This window comes from Rhinolophus sinicus, chromosome 8 (assembly GCF_057876585.1).
Source record: "Rhinolophus sinicus isolate RSI-liver-muscle chromosome 8, RSI-T2T, whole genome shotgun sequence".
NCBI classification, from domain to species: Eukaryota; Metazoa; Chordata; class Mammalia; order Chiroptera; family Rhinolophidae; genus Rhinolophus; species Rhinolophus sinicus.
This window is the reverse complement of record NC_142508.1, coordinates 38,860,043-38,877,381: the sequence shown is the minus strand read 5'-3', so window position 1 is coordinate 38,877,381 and position 17,339 is coordinate 38,860,043. Positions and strand designations below refer to the sequence as shown.

General features: G+C 49.5%; 2 protein-coding genes across 6 annotated transcripts in view; both read right to left on the bottom strand.

The window, feature by feature from the left end:
• Positions 1-303: 303 nt before the first annotated feature.
• Positions 304-6,562, bottom strand: CABP5 (calcium binding protein 5). Its single transcript, XM_019752578.3, has 5 exons — positions 6,503-6,562; positions 4,993-5,023; positions 4,335-4,478; positions 3,287-3,396; positions 304-525 (listed from the first exon to the last, which is right to left on the bottom strand). Exons 1-5 carry the CDS (start codon positions 6,560-6,562, stop codon positions 304-306), a joined length of 567 nt encoding a protein of 188 aa, XP_019608137.3.
• Positions 6,563-9,819: 3,257 nt separating this feature from the next.
• Positions 9,820-17,339, bottom strand: part of LIG1 (DNA ligase 1) — a 33,914-nt gene continuing 26,394 nt past the window's right edge. For 4 of the 5 annotated variants that reach the window (XM_019752616.3, XM_019752617.3, XM_019752619.3 and 1 more), the window contains 7 exons: positions 15,398-15,542; positions 15,174-15,256; positions 13,750-13,902; positions 12,190-12,243; positions 11,460-11,603; positions 10,229-10,321; positions 9,820-10,093 (listed from right to left, as the gene is read on the bottom strand). In XM_019752616.3, the coding sequence (XP_019608175.3) occupies positions 10,010-10,093; positions 10,229-10,321; positions 11,460-11,603; positions 12,190-12,243; positions 13,750-13,902; positions 15,174-15,256; positions 15,398-15,542 (756 nt within the window). In that variant the 3' untranslated portion in view covers positions 9,820-10,009. Of the gene's footprint in view, positions 10,094-10,228; positions 10,322-11,459; positions 11,604-12,189; positions 12,244-13,749; positions 13,903-15,173; positions 15,257-15,397; positions 15,543-17,339 lie in introns of those variants that run through there. The other variant, XR_012490562.2, reaches the window with a different exon arrangement.

The following is a 17,339-nucleotide window of genomic DNA, read 5'->3' as shown; positions in this document are numbered from 1 at the left end:
CAATCCTGAAATTGAACCCCGTGAATCTGACCTCAGAGTTCCAGCTAATAATCAGTCCACTCTCCTTCTGATGGGACATTTTGTCCCTATGACAAAGGTGCCCAGTGAACAAGGAAGGGATGGGGGAGGTGGAAATGAGTCCTGCCTGAGCATGTGTAGGAATAGGCTACTGGAAAAGGTGGTCCGAGGAGTAGCCAGGGGCAGAAGCAGGAGAGGTAGGAGACAGTGAGCTCTCTCAAATAACATGGGGGAAGGGGGTGCAACAAAAACACTTGCAGAACCTGTCCCCCCCCACACCCAACCTCAAACTAGGAGAGGAGTGAGAAGGAATGGCCACTTTGGAAAATCACACAGGGTGTTGGAGTTGGAAGTGTCACCTTCAAAGTCAACAGTGCCGTCTCCATTCACATCGGCCTCCTGGACAACCTTGGAGACCTCCCGGGGGCTGAGCTTCTCTCCCAGAAGCCTTTGCATGGCCTGCTGCAACTCTCCCAGGGTGATTTTCCCATCTCCGTTGGTGTCAAACTGATTAGGAACAGAATCGCAGGCATTAGGGGCGCCGACCCCCTGCGCAGTTGAAAATCCATATATAACTTTTGACTCCCCTAAAACTTAACGACTAAATAACCTACTGCTGATCAGAAGCCTTACCAATAACACAGTCAGTAACACATATTTTGTATGTTATATGTAATGCATACTGTATTCTTACAAAATAGGCTAGAGAAAAGAAAACGTTATAACAAAAATCCTAAGGCTCATCTGTGAGTTTTTTCAAATTGATGCAACTCTCCAAAAAATCTTCCAATGTATTTGCTGGAAAAAAATCCATGTATAAGTGGACCTTCACAGTTCAAGCCCATGTTATTCAAGGTCAACCATATTAGCGGTGACGATGACAATAATTAATAATAGCAGCAGTGGAGGGGGGAGGGGGGTTCATACAGTGTGAGGGATATAAATGATAAACGTCTAAGTATTACTTTGTCTTGTGTACCTGAAACTAATAAAATAAAAAATAATAGCAGCAGTAATTATTGATCACTGGCTGTGACGCAAGAGCGAAGCTAAGAGCGTTCGCACATCAACCACGAGAATGTCAGCTCCTGAAGGCAGGTGATTTGACTGCCTTGTTCACTGGTCCGTGCTCAGTCCCCAGAACCGTGCCTTCCACGTGCTAGACACTGGATAAATATTTGTTGAATTAGTAATTAGTGAACTACCACCAAGCCTGTACACTGCACACCCTTAGCCAATCTACCAGAGCGTCTCATATGTTTTACCTCCAAGACATATCGGGCCGCCAACTCTCCTTCTCTAGCTATGCCGATGCCACAATCACCTCTTCTTGTCTGGGTTATCGCGACAGCCTGCTAATTGGTCTTCGGGCTCCCATCGTGGTCCTATATGGTCTGTTGTCCACACATCAGGACTTCACACAATATTATTCTTTGTTTTTGTCTCATATAATTGAAACATATCAGACCGTGTCCCTCTCCCTTGCTTAAAATCCTCCAGTGGCTTCCTATCCCACCCAGAATGAGATCCTGACCCACTCCTTCGGCAGCTCTGAGACCTTGTTTATTTCACGCCACGGTCTCTCCAGCTCGGACCTCACCAAGTACCCAGGTCTTTGCCCTTCCTAGGATATGCCTTCCTGCCTCCCAGCGCTTGTACCTGCCGCTTCCTCATACGATTCCCCTAGAGCAGTGTGTCCAAAAGAAATACAACGCGAGCGAGCCTCAGGGGTAATTTTAAAATTTCAAGTAGCCACATTAAATTTAAAAAGTGAAAAGGAACAAGTGAAATTAATTTTTAATCATTTATTTTACTTAACCCAATATTTCCAAAATATCCTCACTTCAGCATGTAATCAATTGAAAAATGATTAATGAGCTATGTTACCTTCTTTTCAGGAAGACTGGCTTTCATAAGACTTAGCATTACCATACCAAGTACAGTAGTACCTCGGTTTTCTGTTGACAAACATTTCGGTTTACGAACGCCGTAACCCAGAAGTAAATGCTTCAGTTTTCGAACACGCCTCAGAAGTCGAACATGTCACAGCTTCCGCTGAGTACAAGGTCCTGAGGCCTAGCTGTCGGCTGTTTTCGAACGTTTCAGAACTCGAATGGTCTTCCGGAACGGATTACGTTCGAAAACCGAGGTTCCACTGTACTTATACTCATATGAGTTTAGCCCAATTAGTGAACACACTCAGCATCCATGGACACCTAAGCTAAGGATACTACACCTTCATCCAGGGTGTATTGTACACTTACAGCACTTTTCAATTCAGACACCAAATGTTACCAGAGGTACTTGATCTGTATTTGGGTTTCACAAAATTTGTACTTGACAAAGAAAACTCACATTCCCACGTTGTTCCAAATGAATGTTTTCCAACGATTGAATTGAGTATTCACTTTTCAATGGAAACAAACTGAAGTTATAGTCAACTGAATATAAATGGAAATTAAATGTATAACTTAAGTGAATTGAATCAAAATTCGATAAAATTAAAAAACCCGTTCCTCAGTCACACACGCCACATTTCAAGGGCTTGATAGCCACAAGTGGCCAGTGGCTACCGTCTTGGACAGGGCATTTCTGTGACCACAGGAAATTCTGTTGGACCCTGCCACTCTAGAATTTATATGAATCTGGGAGAGACGGTCCCACCGCTAGTAGGGGGAGATCTCTCTGGGTTTTGGACCTGTGTTTGTCTGGATCCAGTGTCTTTCCTTCCAAACATGATATTGTTCTTTGTTTTTGTCTCATATAACTGAAAGCTCTCAGAGTAACAAAAGCATTTTATCAGGTGATAGAAGTGAACTTCAGCAAACCCCCTACCCTCCCTGGATCTCATTTTTTAAGCATCTCTATAGCAAGTGGGTTAAACCACATGATCTCTCTGGGTCCCCTTCTTGGATCTCAGGTTATTGGATTCCTTCTTCCTGTTATAGGCACGGAGCTTAGAGGTCCTAACATGTTTTGGAGATTACAGGATCCTGGATAAGATCTGTAATTTCCATGAGCCTCAGTTTCCTCCTATGTATGATTAAGATAAATGACTGACACTCTTATTTTTGAGGGTTACATTAGATAAAATAGGTAGAGGACCTTGTCTATGGCAAGTGCTTGGAATATGTTATTTTCCTTCCCTATAAATTCCACCATAGCTAGAAAAAATTGGTGTGGGCGGGTCCCGTTCATGGCTAATGAGTAATCATTGACCTCTGGGTGTCCTGCAAACACCTCCCGCGTTATGAGACTCTTAACTCACTTCCTTGAAGGCATCTCGCGTCTCCTGGACACCGATCATCCCAGCCGTTTCTGCAAGCAACTTGGGGGTCATTAGCTCCACAAAATCATCAAAGTCTACATGGCCACCCACTGAGGAAGGAAGAGGCAGGTCTGGTCAGATTCCACATGACCTCACCCTCCAGTACCTCACTTCACCCTTAAGATCCAGAAATAGATCTGCTCCCATCTCTCTGCCTCCTAAGAGCTTTCTCTCAAGCCCTCCTGTCCCTCTAATCTGAACAGGGGTGAACGGAGTGAGGTATAGTGGAAACAATTAACTGTCTGTGTGACGGAGCACATCTCTTAATTGGCTCAGATCCATGTTCTCTCATCGGTAGATGTGTAGAAGGAAGAGTATGAATGAAATGAACAGCAAAGTCTATTCCAGATGTGAATACTATCATGACCTTGAATTCAACCTTGTTTACTCAGTCACATGCCCAGAAGCAAACCCAATAGCAATTTTATCCCAGCTCCCATCTCAAAATCAGCTTTGGTCACCATCTAAAAAAAAAAATCCATCCTTTTTGCAACACTATTCATCAACATTAGCTCCAAGTCTAAGTTTGTTTCCAGCATCAAATGCAGTTCCAATCTTGTGCTCCGCTGATGAATCTTATTGGTGATGATAACAATCTACCAATACTAAGCTTTTATGGAGACTAAGCCTTTACCTGTATTATCATCTTTATCCCTTCTATAATCCCACAAAATAAGGGATGATATCACCTTCACTTGACAAATGGGGAAACTGAGACTCAAGAGTGGGGGTTAACTCCACTTTTTAAAATGACCACAATTAGTAAATAAGAAAACTGGGAATTGAACTCAAATCTATTTTAAAAAGTCACTCTTTTAACCACTTCAACTGCTGCCTCCCTAGGATATTCTGAACTGTTTCCTTCTAGACTGCCAGCCCCTCTGACACGCTTCCCCATCTCCAACTCTATTCTCAACCCCAGATCCTTCCCAATTCCACCCTTAGCTGTCCCCTAACCCCAGTCATCCCTCCCACCCGCCGGCCTCACAGTTCATGCGGATCTGCTGGCCCAGTTCAGTCAGTTCCATCTCCGTGGGCATGTAACCCATTGTCCTCATGAGATTCCCCAAATCCTTACATGAAATGAACCCATCTTGGTCCTTGTTGAACTCAAGAAATGCCTCCCGGAGCTCTGAAAGTTAAGAGGGAAGAACTTTGGGGGAACTTGAAACAGTCAATGAGGAAGAGTGGCATCCCTTGAAACCATCAACAAGGCACAGACTAGAGACTTTTCAAAGCAGAATACATTTTGAAAAACAAAAATTTCAATGGAGCGACGTATGAATGAAATGTGTTAGCAAGAGCAACGATTCCTGAGACCCCCAAAGGATAGCACTGAAGTCCTTCCAATTCTTGGGTGAAGTTATGGGAAACTTTGAAACCATCAAAAGAAAAAACTAACATTCTAAAACTCATGTGTCACTCCTGGGTCTCTGATACACTTGGGGATGGGGATGCCTTCTAAACACTTTGGGAGGTACCGACACTGCCATGAGAAAGAGTTCCACAAAATCCCAGTTAAGTGGGAAAAGAGAGCGAAGTACAATTTTCACCTGAGGGGACTTACGCTGAAATGCACAAAGAGACAGAGAGCAGACAAGTGAGTAGATGGCGAAGTGGGGACATTTGGGGGGAGAAAGTGTTACCTTCAATCTCATCTTGTCCTAGTGGTCTTTCCTGGAGAGGAATCAGGGGAGAGAGAATTGGAGAGAAGGTCAGGTTCCAACATCCAATCTCAACACGTCCCCACATTTTCCCAAGCTACTCCTCACCCCTTCTTGTTTCTTCTCTCATTCTTGCTTCCCTCTACCCCTCATCTTCCTTCCATCTCCTGACTCCCATTCCACAGCTGTTTGCTTCTCTCCCGCTTCCTCACCCCTCTCATGTCCTCTCTCCCATCTTTGAATCTTGACATCCATCCCATTGTGTGGGAAGTGGTCTTATAGGCCATGGAACTGATCTCCAGAGGAAGAGAGGGAGACTCACAATCACAGCTAATGTGTTCAGAATGCTGACTCAGTGCCAGGCAGCCTCCGCAATCATTTCATTTAGATTTCAGAACCGCTCTATGAAGTCAATCCACAGATCATTCCCATCTTATTTAAGAGGAAGCTGAGGGACAGAGAGGTTAAGGAACCTGCCCAAGGTCACGTAGCTCATAAGTGACGTTAAATCACTCCCCCGAGGCTGTACAGCAAGCCAGGCCCAGGGAACACTGGGATTTGAATTCAGGGCTGACTCCCAGGTCAGAATTCTTTCTATTACACCCCAACGACTTTTCCCACCTGCCTCCATCCTTTCTGCCAAGAGTTAGAATCTCTTTGTGTGGGACCAGTGTCCAGTGGCATCCAGGGTGATGGGTGCCAGCATGACCGATTCCTAAAACCTTTAAGAATTTCCAGTTATTGTTGCCGCCACCCACTCCTACATACACCTGAAGGGTCAGGCTTGGCTACAAGGCACATCACCTGGGAAATTCCACCAACCTCTGGGCCGTTTCACCCCTTATCTGCCTTTATCCTTGGAACCTTTCCCCTAGTTTATTATTCCCTTCACCCTAAATCCCCTCCCTCCCTTATTTATTTTATTTTATTGGGGGGGGGGGAGGTGATCTAAAGCCTAACAATTAAAAGCATGCCCACTGAAATCAAACAGAGCTGACTCTGCCACTTATTAATTGCATAAGCTTAAAGCAAGTCACTTCATGACTCAGAGACTGTTTCCACATCTGTAAAATGGGAATGAAAGTATTGCCGCCCTTACAAGTTCTGACAATTAAATGACATCAGGAATGCAAACCCTTTACACAGGGCTGGGCACAGAGCAATGACTTAATAAGTGGCAGCTACTGCTATCATCTTCATCACTATAGGGGCCCATAGAAGACAAATCATGATGCTCGTCAATAATGACATCATCCCAGTTTTCCCTTTTTCTCCCCTTCACCTCCCCCATTTTGCTCCTGACTTCCAATTTCACCCTCACCCATTGCACTGACCCGCACGTCCTCACCACGCTCCTTGGAATTCTACCTCCTCAGCTCATGCCCTCCCCACCTGTCCCCCTTGTTGCATTGCACCCATCATGCCCCTTCTTTTCCCACATCCCAGCTCCCTTTGCCCCGCCCGCCATCCTTCCCACTGTCCCCAACCTCACCTTCTGTTTCTCAGCGATGCCTTTTCTCAAGATGCAGGCAGGGCCCATGGGGAACTGCATGGAGGGGCAGGCAGCGCTCACCAGGCACCAGTCTCAAGCTGGTCCCTCCTCCTTCCCCGCCCCCTTGGTGACTCAGCCTCCTTATCTTCTCTGTCACTTCTTTGCCAACTCTTCCTGCCTCTCAGCCTCTCCCTTGGTGCTCGTGTCATGGAGCTATGACAGCTGGGTTGGAAATCTCCACTGGGGTTGGAGAGGGATCAGAGCACTTCTGCCTCCCCATCTGGTCTGAGTGGGACGGGAGGGGGAGCCAGTTTCTGGCTCTGACCTTTTTTATCTCCAGAATGGAATTGGATAGTTTCAAAAGTGGGGATTCAAGCGCAGGGTACGTTGAGTGCTTGCTCTAAGCTTGGCCTCTGCTGGCCTTTGGGCGTGTGAAGATGGAGAGCACACGGCCCCTGACCTCAAGGAGCTTTGGAGTAAGTCAGGAACGCGTGCCAATGGCAGGAAACGAGACCTCGGAGACAACCTGACTTCAGGAAGTAAGACAGCTTGGTGGTTAAGAACGTCGTATTTGTTCTTCCTCTGCTCATCTCCCTAATTCAGGGAGAGGAGCAAGACAGGCGTCCATGCTGGTGCAGGGGGTCGGGGAGGGTGAGAAGTCATGTGATATCTGAGCCCAAGGAGGCGATGAGGGTGTCCACACTGGGGGCTGGTTGGGGAGGGGGCTGGGGGCCATCAGTTTGGGGAGCCAGATTTCAAAAAGGGTGGTGGAGTGAGGTAGGAGTCCTACAGAGAGGGGCCTCCCATGGGGGCCTGGGAAGGTGAGGGTGGACCCGTGGATGTGACAGCATGAGCTCAGTGAGGAAGGCATCCCTACACAGGTATCGTCGCCTAGGGTGGGGGTTTGTCCTGAAGATGTCCACTCGCGGAGGCAGCATGAGTGTAGGGTGCTGGAGCCAGATCAGCAAGAAAGGCGTCCCCACAGGGGTGCGATGACAATACAGGAGGGAGATTGCTTATCCGTGGGGAGTATATTAAGGACAACGGGAATCAGGGCTGTCACTGTTGGAAAAGGGAGTGAATATAAAAGGGACAAAGTGGAATGAGCTCTGTTGGGCTGGAACTGGAGGCACTGGTGTGTCATCATGGACTTCGGTATAGAAGGATAAAAATGAACACAGCTGTCACTGCCTGTACAGGGACACGTGACCATACGTGGTCCAGCTCTCCAAGAGGACACAGAAGCTGTGAGACCCTGATAAATGAGCACCCCTCGCATCCAGATCTTGACTTCTAAATACCATTCTCCGGAGAAAAAGAACCGACTCCTAGGAGAACTGCTGGTTCCATGTCTGGAGCAGGACAAGTATAAGATGAGCCTAGAACACTCTGTGGTGCCATAAAGCAAACGTGCTCAAAGAGCGATGGGGACATGTCAGAAGGACAGAGGTCAGCTTGAAGTGCCCCTGGCCAAAATAAAAATAAATAATAACAAATTACATAGGACAGGAAACCAGGTGTCCATACACACATAAAGGGAAAAGTTTGATAATATTTACATGGCTCATAGTACAGTACCTCCTTTATACTCATCTCAAAGGAGTCACTTTATAGTGGGGAAACCAGGCAGAAACTCTTTCTCAAATAATTAAAATGAACATGAGTAATGCGACAAATCAAACTTATGCACTTTGATTCATATGCAATTATGAATTATAGCTCCTGCAAACCTCCTTCTTGCATACTTTGCCCGGAGCCAGGTCCAAGCATCACTGCCCTTGATGGCTCTCCACAATCTTTATAAAGAAAAGGATTTCACCAAGGGGATGGTCTGTGCTCCCCGCAACGCCAGGGTCATGTCTGCAGAATCCGCGTACTCCAGCCATCAGCGTGATCCTTCACTCCCAGGCCTTACTGTCACCTCCCTTCCTGGAGATAAGGCATCACATCCTCGCAGGGGCCCACGAGGCTCTCAAGTCACTATAGTTAGTGGCAACATGTGGGACCTTCTGCAGACCGCTGTGCTCAGACTCTGGTCCTCTATTTCCTAGGCAGTGACTTATATTCCTGTGCTTCACTTGGTAAATGGGATAACAAAAGTACCTACCTAGTGGGGCTGTCATGAGGGTCCTTTGTGAGGACGTCTTTGCCCCGCCCTGGCAGAGGGGACATGGCAGCCATGGCTGCTTGGGGAGGTGTGTTCGCCGGGGCCCTGCAGGCTGTGGGAAGAGCATGTCCCATGCCCAGCTTTCATTAGGAGACCCAGTTCCACACCTAAGGGAACCATGGGGATTCCCAGACATGCAATATTAAGCACATTAATCAAACAAGTATTGTTTTGCCTTAAACATATTATTTGAACTTCATAAATATGGAAGCACATTAATTTCCTCTAAGGCAGAGCTCTTTCAGTTAGGAAAGCTTTTCGCTGAGAAACACAAGCCATTTTAGCAGTGGCATAATCACCCTTCCCTTCCACCCCCATGACAAACCCAGTTAGCCAACTGCTGCCCTTGGTTCACTGATTAAAGGGTTGTCAGGGCTACTTTCTCTGTGACTCTCCAGGCTTGGTTCTCATGATCACAAGCTGGCAACCCCAGCTCCAACCATCATATCCATAGTCGAGGCAGGAAGAAGGGAAGGAAGGGCTGCCACAACCAAGTCTCCTTTTTGATCAGGAAAAATAGTACCAACCACATGACAGGCGCCACGCTAGGGGCTGGGGATATAAGGATGAACCACACACATCAGCCACTGCCTGCCCCACCAGGGCAGGTCCGGAACACTTCTGGGGATTCTGAGGCCAGGCCTCGCCACCAGTCGGTGGGGGTCAGAGCTGGGAGTCTCACACAAGTCACTGCGCTGTCTCCCAAGAGCATGGAGCCTAAACCCCACAGGTGTGGGGCTGGAGCCAGCCCGCTGGCCCCCCAGCTGCAGCCAGGTGAGCCCCTGCTGTCCTCGGCTGTGACAGTGCCTACCTGGCTAGGTCGTGGGGAGGTTACACGAGTGCATGTACATACGCAGTTGAGACTGCCACCGTCCAACAGCCACCACACATGGGGCTACTGAAGAGAAATTTAACTAAAAATAAATGGAATATTGGGTCCTCAGTCGCACCGGCCACATTTCACCTACTTGTCAGCCCCAGGTGGCTGGTGGCTGTCACGCTGCACAGAGCGGAGGTGGAACATTCCATCACTGCAGAAAGTTCTGTTGGAAAGCGCTGCTTTCGGCAGTTCCTGGCACACTGCCACACGCTACCAAAGTGGGAGCTATGAGAGCGGAGCCCAGAGCCCGGCACAGACCTCGACGCAGAGTAGGTGATCAATAATTATTTATTGAAAAACATAACCAGATGAATCCCAGGCCACAGCTGAAACGAACGACACGCGCGCGCACACATACATATACATACACACACACACACACACACACCCCACGGGTGACCGCACACTGGATGTGCTTAGCCATGGCGGCGCCCTCCTGCATCCCCCTGGAGGACGGGGCCTAGTAGAAATCCTCCAGGTCAGAGTCGGAGCCTGCGCTGTGCTGCTTCTGAATCTGACTTTGCTTCCTGTACAGATAGGCCACCTGGGGGGGGGGGGGCAGTCAGAATCCGGGGCTGCCCACCTGCCCACCGCTCCACACCACAGTCCACCTCTCCAGGAAGCGGGTCCGGCCATGCAAGCTGCCCCTGGGTGAGCCTCCCGCTTCCAAGGGCCGCACCTGGGCACTGGTGGTGGCCTCCTCCGGCTTCTTGTCCTCACGGATGCGAATAAACCGAGGAAAGCGAAGGGAGATCCCCTTCTCACTGTCCACCTGGGGGGGGGGGGAATGATGGGACCTCAGTCCTCCCTGCAGAATTCCCTGACAACGTCACCCCTGCTCCCGTACCTCTGGCCCAGTTTCCACAGTGGGGCTAAGCAATGGGTTGTTGTATTAGGTTGGTGCAAAAGTAACTGCAGTTTTTGCACTTGTTTTTAACCTTTTAAACAGCAATGACTTTTGCACCAACCTAATAAATAGGCAATAAAGAGCTTGGGACCATCCCTGGTGCATAAGTGCTTAAGAAATGCCAGCTGCGATAGCTGTTATTAATATGAGAGCTGAGAGGCAGAACAGCAGAGTCAGGGAGTGGATTCTGGAACCAGACTGGGGTTCAAATCCCAGCTCCCAACTCCCAGGAGCCGTGAGACCCGGCACCAGTTACCTGACCTCCCTGGGGCTCTATTTCCCCATCTGTAAAATGGGGCTGTTCAGTATTTTTGTGAGGAGTAAATAAGTGTACACAAGTGATGTGCTTATTAGCAGTGCCTGCTGCACATAAATGCTCGGTACACGCTGCTCCCATCACTTGTTACCCAGGACTCTGACTGTCTAAGGTAGAGCACGAGTGAGAAATTTCAAAAAAAGAAATGAGATTCAAAAATATGAGTTCCGCCTTTAAATGGATGTCCACTTCTCATCAGAGAAGCGCATGCTAGATTTTGAAGGATCAGAAGCGATCTCAAAGGAAGATTAAATGTGATTTCCTGTTCTCCTGAAGGAGAGCTGTCCGAGTGCTGCCACAGGGCAGGGTTTCCCAAGTACCTGGTCCTTTAGCTGGTACTGAGCACTGAACCACCAGTGACAGAAGGAATTTTAAAACTTGGTGGCGTGAAAATTAATTACAGCTGAGAAATAAACGCAGCAGGAAGTGTCCTAAGCTTTTACTTAAAAGAACTGTGTTCAAAATGACCTAAGAGTTGAATGTGAGGTTATCATAATAAAGGGAGCAACTTCACTGTTTTCTTTCTACTCTTGGGGAATTTTTTTTTTTAAAAAAGGAAGTTTTTGACCCCATTATCTGACATCCAAATAAATGCAAGCTCGTTTTCTTAACATCTCCGCCCCCCCCCCCCAACACTCTCCCATCTGAATTCCTTTGGAGGGTCTGGCCCAGGTCCCAGTCACTCACCAGGCCCCGGGCAGCAGGGTAGATGGGGGAGAGGGAGAGGTCGGCGCACTTGACCTCCCACACGGCGCTGGGCTCCAGCCAGTGGTCGGGGGCCACGGCGCCGTCCGCCCGGACGTAGGAGCGTGGGCTGGGCAGCACCAAGGCCTACAGTGGGTGGCGGGAACGTGGAAAAGAGGGTCTCAGGTCTCAGAATTGAGGCCGAGGGTTGGGGGGTGGGAAGTGAGGAAAATGGGGAAAGACAGAGGCACAGACACACCTCAAAGTATAATACAACGCCAGGGTGGGGGGAATGGGATAAGGGAAGAAATGAAAGACAGAGACCCTGGGAGCTGAGACAAGAAACTGAAGACTAACAGAGCCAGAGAAAGGGACAGACCCAGAGAGAGAAAGAACCAAATGGATAGAGACACCAACACACAGAGAGTCACACCCAAAACACCTGCAACCATGACAACAAAACTGCCACTTACTAGCGGCTTAGCTAGCACCCTAAGGATAAACTCAGGGAACCCGGCAATAGCGCCCTGCCCCCCAACCTCCTGGTGCAGCTGAGGCACTGAGCTCAGGGAGAGGAGGCTCCTTGAGTGGCTAGTGGCGGCAGAGCTGGGACTTGAAGCCGGCGCCGAAGCAAAGCCGCTCCACTGCCACTGCCCTGTACACACTGAGCCCCAAGGCGGTGGAGGCCAAGAGCCCCGCGCACAGAACGTGCCGCAGAGGCTGCACCGCTCACCTGCAGGCTCTGGTGATGTTCCTCCAGCTCCTCGTCACTGAAGCCAGTTCCAAGCTGCAGGAGGACAGGTGGTCAGAGGCGCGGCACTCCCTCCCCGCTGCTGCCACTAAGGACCCCAGTCAGTGCACCAGTGCCCCCGCCCCGCTCCAGCCTAACCAGTATCCACAGAAAGCACAGAGGAAGGGCCGGGGGCTGCTGGGCACCCAGCCAACCCCGCACAGACCCTGGATGGGGAGCAATTCTCCCGGCTGCAGTCCCTGCTCCTTCTGCTCGGTCTCCCTGGCCCAGGAAGTCACCCCATGGGCCCCCAACATCCCACTTGCCCCACAACTGGTGTCATCTTCAATCTTAACACTGCCAAGAGTTTTCTTTCACCCACCAAAACATTTAAGGCTAAAAAATATTCCTGATGTCAGCAAAACAGCAAGATGGACATTCAAACTACGGATATAAAATGTCAACAGAAAGCCCTTTTTGTTTTGGGCCTTGAAAAAGATTTTCTCACCGTTTGTCCCCAGCAATGGCTCTTCCAGAAAACTATTCTAAGTAATACTGTAAAATGGTCACAGATTGGTGCCCCGAGATATTTGTGAACTGTAAAATCCCTTCTATCACAGATTACGTGGGTTAACGGATATGCAGTGCTCACTTATTCACAAATAAGAACAAAGTTGCAACGACAGACCATCCAACTACAGCACTGGTTCAGGAAGCTGGGGCCCAGCTATTGGAAAACTCTTATGCAAGCACTAAAGTCCTACGTGTAAGTCCTGAATGGCAAGTGAAAACACTAATGTTTCTTACCACTATATGACTTAAATGCATCTGACAGCATTGAAAATACAGTATTTATAGGGCGAAAACAGAAAAGAAAATTACTCATATAGAAGGATCACAACTTTGCAAAAATAAAAATAAAACATTCCCTCAAACGTTACTCGTGGTTGCCCCTGGGTAGTGGAATTGTGGTGGTATCTTATTCTGCTTCTGTAGCAAAAGCCACAAATTTGTTGGATCAACAATGTGTGCAGCTTTAGACAAAAGCAAAACCCACTACATTCCCAGGCTCTTTTGCAGATGGGGGTGGGCCACGGAGCAAAGTTCTGACCCATAAAACTTAAGCAGAAGTTGTTTCACTGGCTAAAGCTGACTCAAGTGGCCGAGCATGAATGGCCATGATGGCTGGAGCTCCTGCAGCCACATTGTGAAAGAGGCCTGAAGCACATGACAAAACCAGTGGGGAAAGTGAAAAGCCTGGGTCCCTAATGACACCGGAGAGCTGCCTGCCCACTTCCAGACCTCTTATTACATGAAAAGAAAAAGAATTTATTCTCTCACTCAAGCCCCATTATCTGAAAACTCAATTGCTGACACAGCTTCCCTACATCTTTCTATACAGGCCCATTTTTATATGAAGCAAGTTACTTATAGGATCAGAAAAGTAAATAAAAAATTATCCATCACAGGGAGGACATGAGAGACCCTTGGTCCAGGCCCTTCCTCCCCGGGCTGAGTGGCATCTACTTCCCCTGCTCCCGTGGTCAGCCCAGCTCCCAGCACCTTGCAAATGGCCTGGAGCTCCTCACTTTCCTCGTCGTAAGAGGCCAGCAGGAAGCCCCCATAGCGGCCAGCTCGCTTTCCGCGGCCCAGGTAGGCACCGATCACCACGAGGTCCAGGGTGTCGCCCACACCGTCCAGGTAGTCCTTCTTCAGCTGGGAGGAGGGAAGGCAGGAGATGGGGGGGGGCTGGGGTGAGTCTGAGAACTTCCGTAAGGAAGACTGAAGATGCCGCCGTGAGCAGACTGGACATGAACAGGCTTAAAGAGCAAATGGAAGAGGCGACTGCAATGGGAAGAGCAGGTGCCTCTGAGAGGACAGGTCAGGCGGGGAGACCTTTCCCTCACTATGGAGACACAATCCACTCACTCCTTCACACAGGGAATTTATCCACTTATTCCAGAAACACTAAGTGCCAACAGTGTGCCAGGCGGGATCTCAGCCTTGAGGATGCAGTGACTATTTCCTAAGACAGCAAAGGGTCGTGGCCTCACAGCTGCCTACAGTCTCAGAGCGGAAACAGACCAGACAACTCATAAATACACAGAGTAGCAGTCAGCAGGCCTGGCCAGCTCCACTCCAGCTTGTCTCCTGCTCTGGTCCTCTTGCCCCTCCAGCCCCATCTGCATCACGCCTCCATCATCTGAGCACATAACAGCCTCCTGCCCGCTGCTCCTGCTTCTGCCCGCACTCCCCATACCCGTCATCATCCACAGAGTAGCCAGGAGACCTGTACAAAATGACACCCAGACCATGTGACTCCCTGCGTACAAACCCCGCTGGTGTCCCAAAACTCTTCGAGGAAAACCCAGTGTTACTTTACCACGGCCCCTGACATGCTGTGTGACCTGGGACCTGTGGTCCACCCTGACCTCACCTCATACCGCAATCGCCCGCTCCTTGCACATGCCGGGCTTACAGCTACCTCAGGGCCTTTGCACTTCCTGCCCATCCCACCTAGATGCTCTGCTCCGCTCTTTCCTGTCATCCTTGTCTCGACCCAAACACCACCTCTGGAGGGGCTTTTCCCAATTACCCGAAGTCCTGCTAGCCCCTCGCTGGCCCTGAGTTGGGTGTTTCCTTCACAAGGAGGGAGATCAGTACCCGAATTTCTCTCCCTCGTGTCCTGGCTGACCTCCTTGCCCGACATGGAAGGAGCGCTCAGGGAGAAGAGAAACCTCATCTGGCTTTCCCATCGCAGCCGTCAGGGCATTTAGCCGGGGCTGCTCTCAGCCAATTCCGGGTGGATTCACACACAGGGACTTGTAGAGGGCGGAAGACCTGAGGCTGGCTGCAGTGGGAGGCAGATGGCTCGAGAAAGGCTCCTGAGCTTAAACACGATGAAGTGTGGGGACCTGAAGTCAAGTGCCCGGTCGAGAAGATGACCAAGTCCAGGGCTGCGGGAAGGCTGAGCGGGGGACAGTCACCTTGAGCCAGTTGTGTGATCTCTTGGCGATCTCGTAGGTGGCATCAACATCCAGGGTTTTCACCATGAGCCCCTCGCAGGAATCTGAAGGAGACACAGAAGTGAGGCCCTTGGGAAGCCCTGGCTCACAGCGGCCAGAGCAGGCAGGTTCTGGGCAAACTGTCCAGGGTGGGGTGGGGAGCAGGCAGGTGAGACCGCAGCAGGCAGAGGCGCGGGTGCCCTCACCTCTCACGGACTGCTCCAAGAACTCGGCAATCTGGTCCATGTCCTTGGTGTCCAGGGAGGTGGCGAAGACAAACTCGCCCTCCATCTCCACAAAGTTCTCCCGGAGCAGCTGCCGGCGTCGGGAAAGGGGCTCACGTACCAAAGACTGAGGGGGCAGGGTGAGAGAAGAAGGGAAAGAGACAGAGGAAAGCCTTAATAGGGAAGAACCAGCCAGGGGACTGGAGACCATTTAGATTCTGGTGACCTCAGGGGCATAAGACGGGGGGGCCACGGCCCTGCTGGAACTTGAATGGTCTCTTGTGACTTTGACTAGGGGTCCTTTTTTTAACACTGGTTGGATAAAGGCACAAGGAAGCCTCTGACCATCAGGTTGTTAACACAGACATGTTTCTGAGAACATATTTTCTATGTTAATCCAGGGGTTGGCAACCTTCCTCCATCAAGAACCAGATAGTAAATATTCTCAGCTCTGAGGGCTACTCTTTGTCACAACGGCTCAACTCTGCCTTTGTAGTCAGAAAGCAGCACCGCAGATGCTAAGTAAGCGATGGGTGTGGTGGCATTCCAACAAAACTTTCTTTACAAAGACAGGTGTGGGATGGGTCTGGCCCAGGGCTGCAGGTGCCGAGCCCCGTTAGGCTGAATCTATGCCCGGAGAAGCACTGCCGGCTTACACTGCAGAGCAAACTCACTAGCCTTGTGGAAATTAACCCACTCTCTACGCTCTTATTGGCCTTGATTGAATTAACCGCATCCTTTATGCTCTAAGTTCTGAGGGTCACGCACAGCCCTGCTGGGAATCACTCGAACAGATTCAAAGCTGAATGTGGCAGGAAGCCTTGTTCGTGCAAACCATCAAGCAGACTGAGCACATTACGGGGAAGCAGAGGGAAGAGCGAGGAAAGAAAAGAAGTCACCTAGCTTGGCCCTCCATCCATCCCCGGGGAGGCTCGGCCCTCCTCTACCAGGCAGAGGCGGGATGCTCCCTGAGACAAGGAACTCACTCCTCCTGGGTGGCCTGTTCCATCTCTGCGAGGGCACAGAATGTGGCAGTGTCTCAACGGCCCTGAACTCATTCACTCCCTTTGGGTCTCGATCCTTTCCCTGACTCTAGCCTAAGGGAAGATTCTGAAAGAAGGTGATAATCGTAGCAGTGACGAAGCAGCAGCTGAGCATCTTAACTGCCCCCTCTGTGCGGGGCACAGTGCTGGGAGCACGTCAGAGACGCGCTCGGCCAGTGCTGTCCAACAGACACGTCGTGTGACTGCATTTTTAATTTTACAGTTTCTGGAGCCACATTCAAAAGAAATAGATGAAATACATTATTTAATAATATACCTTATTTAACCCAATGTATAAAATAGTATCATTTCAACATATGATCAATATAAAAATTATCAAGAAGGTATTTTAGCTGATCTCTTCTCGGACTAAATCTTCCAAGTTCAGTATGTGTTTTATCCATCTAACACATCTCACTTCAGACCTGCCACATTTCAGGTGCTCAGCTGCTACGTGGGGCTGGTGGCTGCGGCACTGGGTAGCACAACTCAGCTGATCTTTCAGACACGCTCTGAGGAAGGTGTTACCCCTTTCTACAGAGATCAGAGGCTCAGCGAGGTTAAGTCGCTTGCCCTAAGTCACCAGCTGGGAAGTGTGTGGTTGGGATAGACAGCGGAGGTGGTCTGATTCTACACACTTAACCATTATGGTTGTTCTCTCATCTTTCTGTACAAAATATTCGCTGGGATGAATATTTTACAACAGAAAAACACTATTGATGGAAAAAGCCTAAGCGTCCATTTGGAGGACAAGCAGTGAAAGCAGTTTACAATCACTACAGGAAAGGAACTAGTGGAGGACCTGCCCTGCAGAGTAACAGAGGGACCAGAAGGACTGAGCCAGGAGGGGAACTGAGTGGGGATCATGGAAAAGTGATTCA

Bases quoted from the DNA above. Each gene is read 5' to 3' on its own strand.
- CABP5 (XM_019752578.3), bottom strand. From the start codon at position 6,562: ATGCAGTTCCCCATGGGCCCTGCCTGCATCTTGAGAAAAGGCATCGCT. The intron at 4,479-4,992 runs GTAACACTTTCT...CTTAACTTTCAG, and splicing joins AGGACAAGATGAGATTGAAG to AGCTCCGGGAGGCATTTCTT. The intron at 526-3,286 runs GTGAGTTAAGAG...GTTCCTAATCAG, and splicing joins CGCGAGATGCCTTCAAGGAA to TTTGACACCAACGGAGATGG.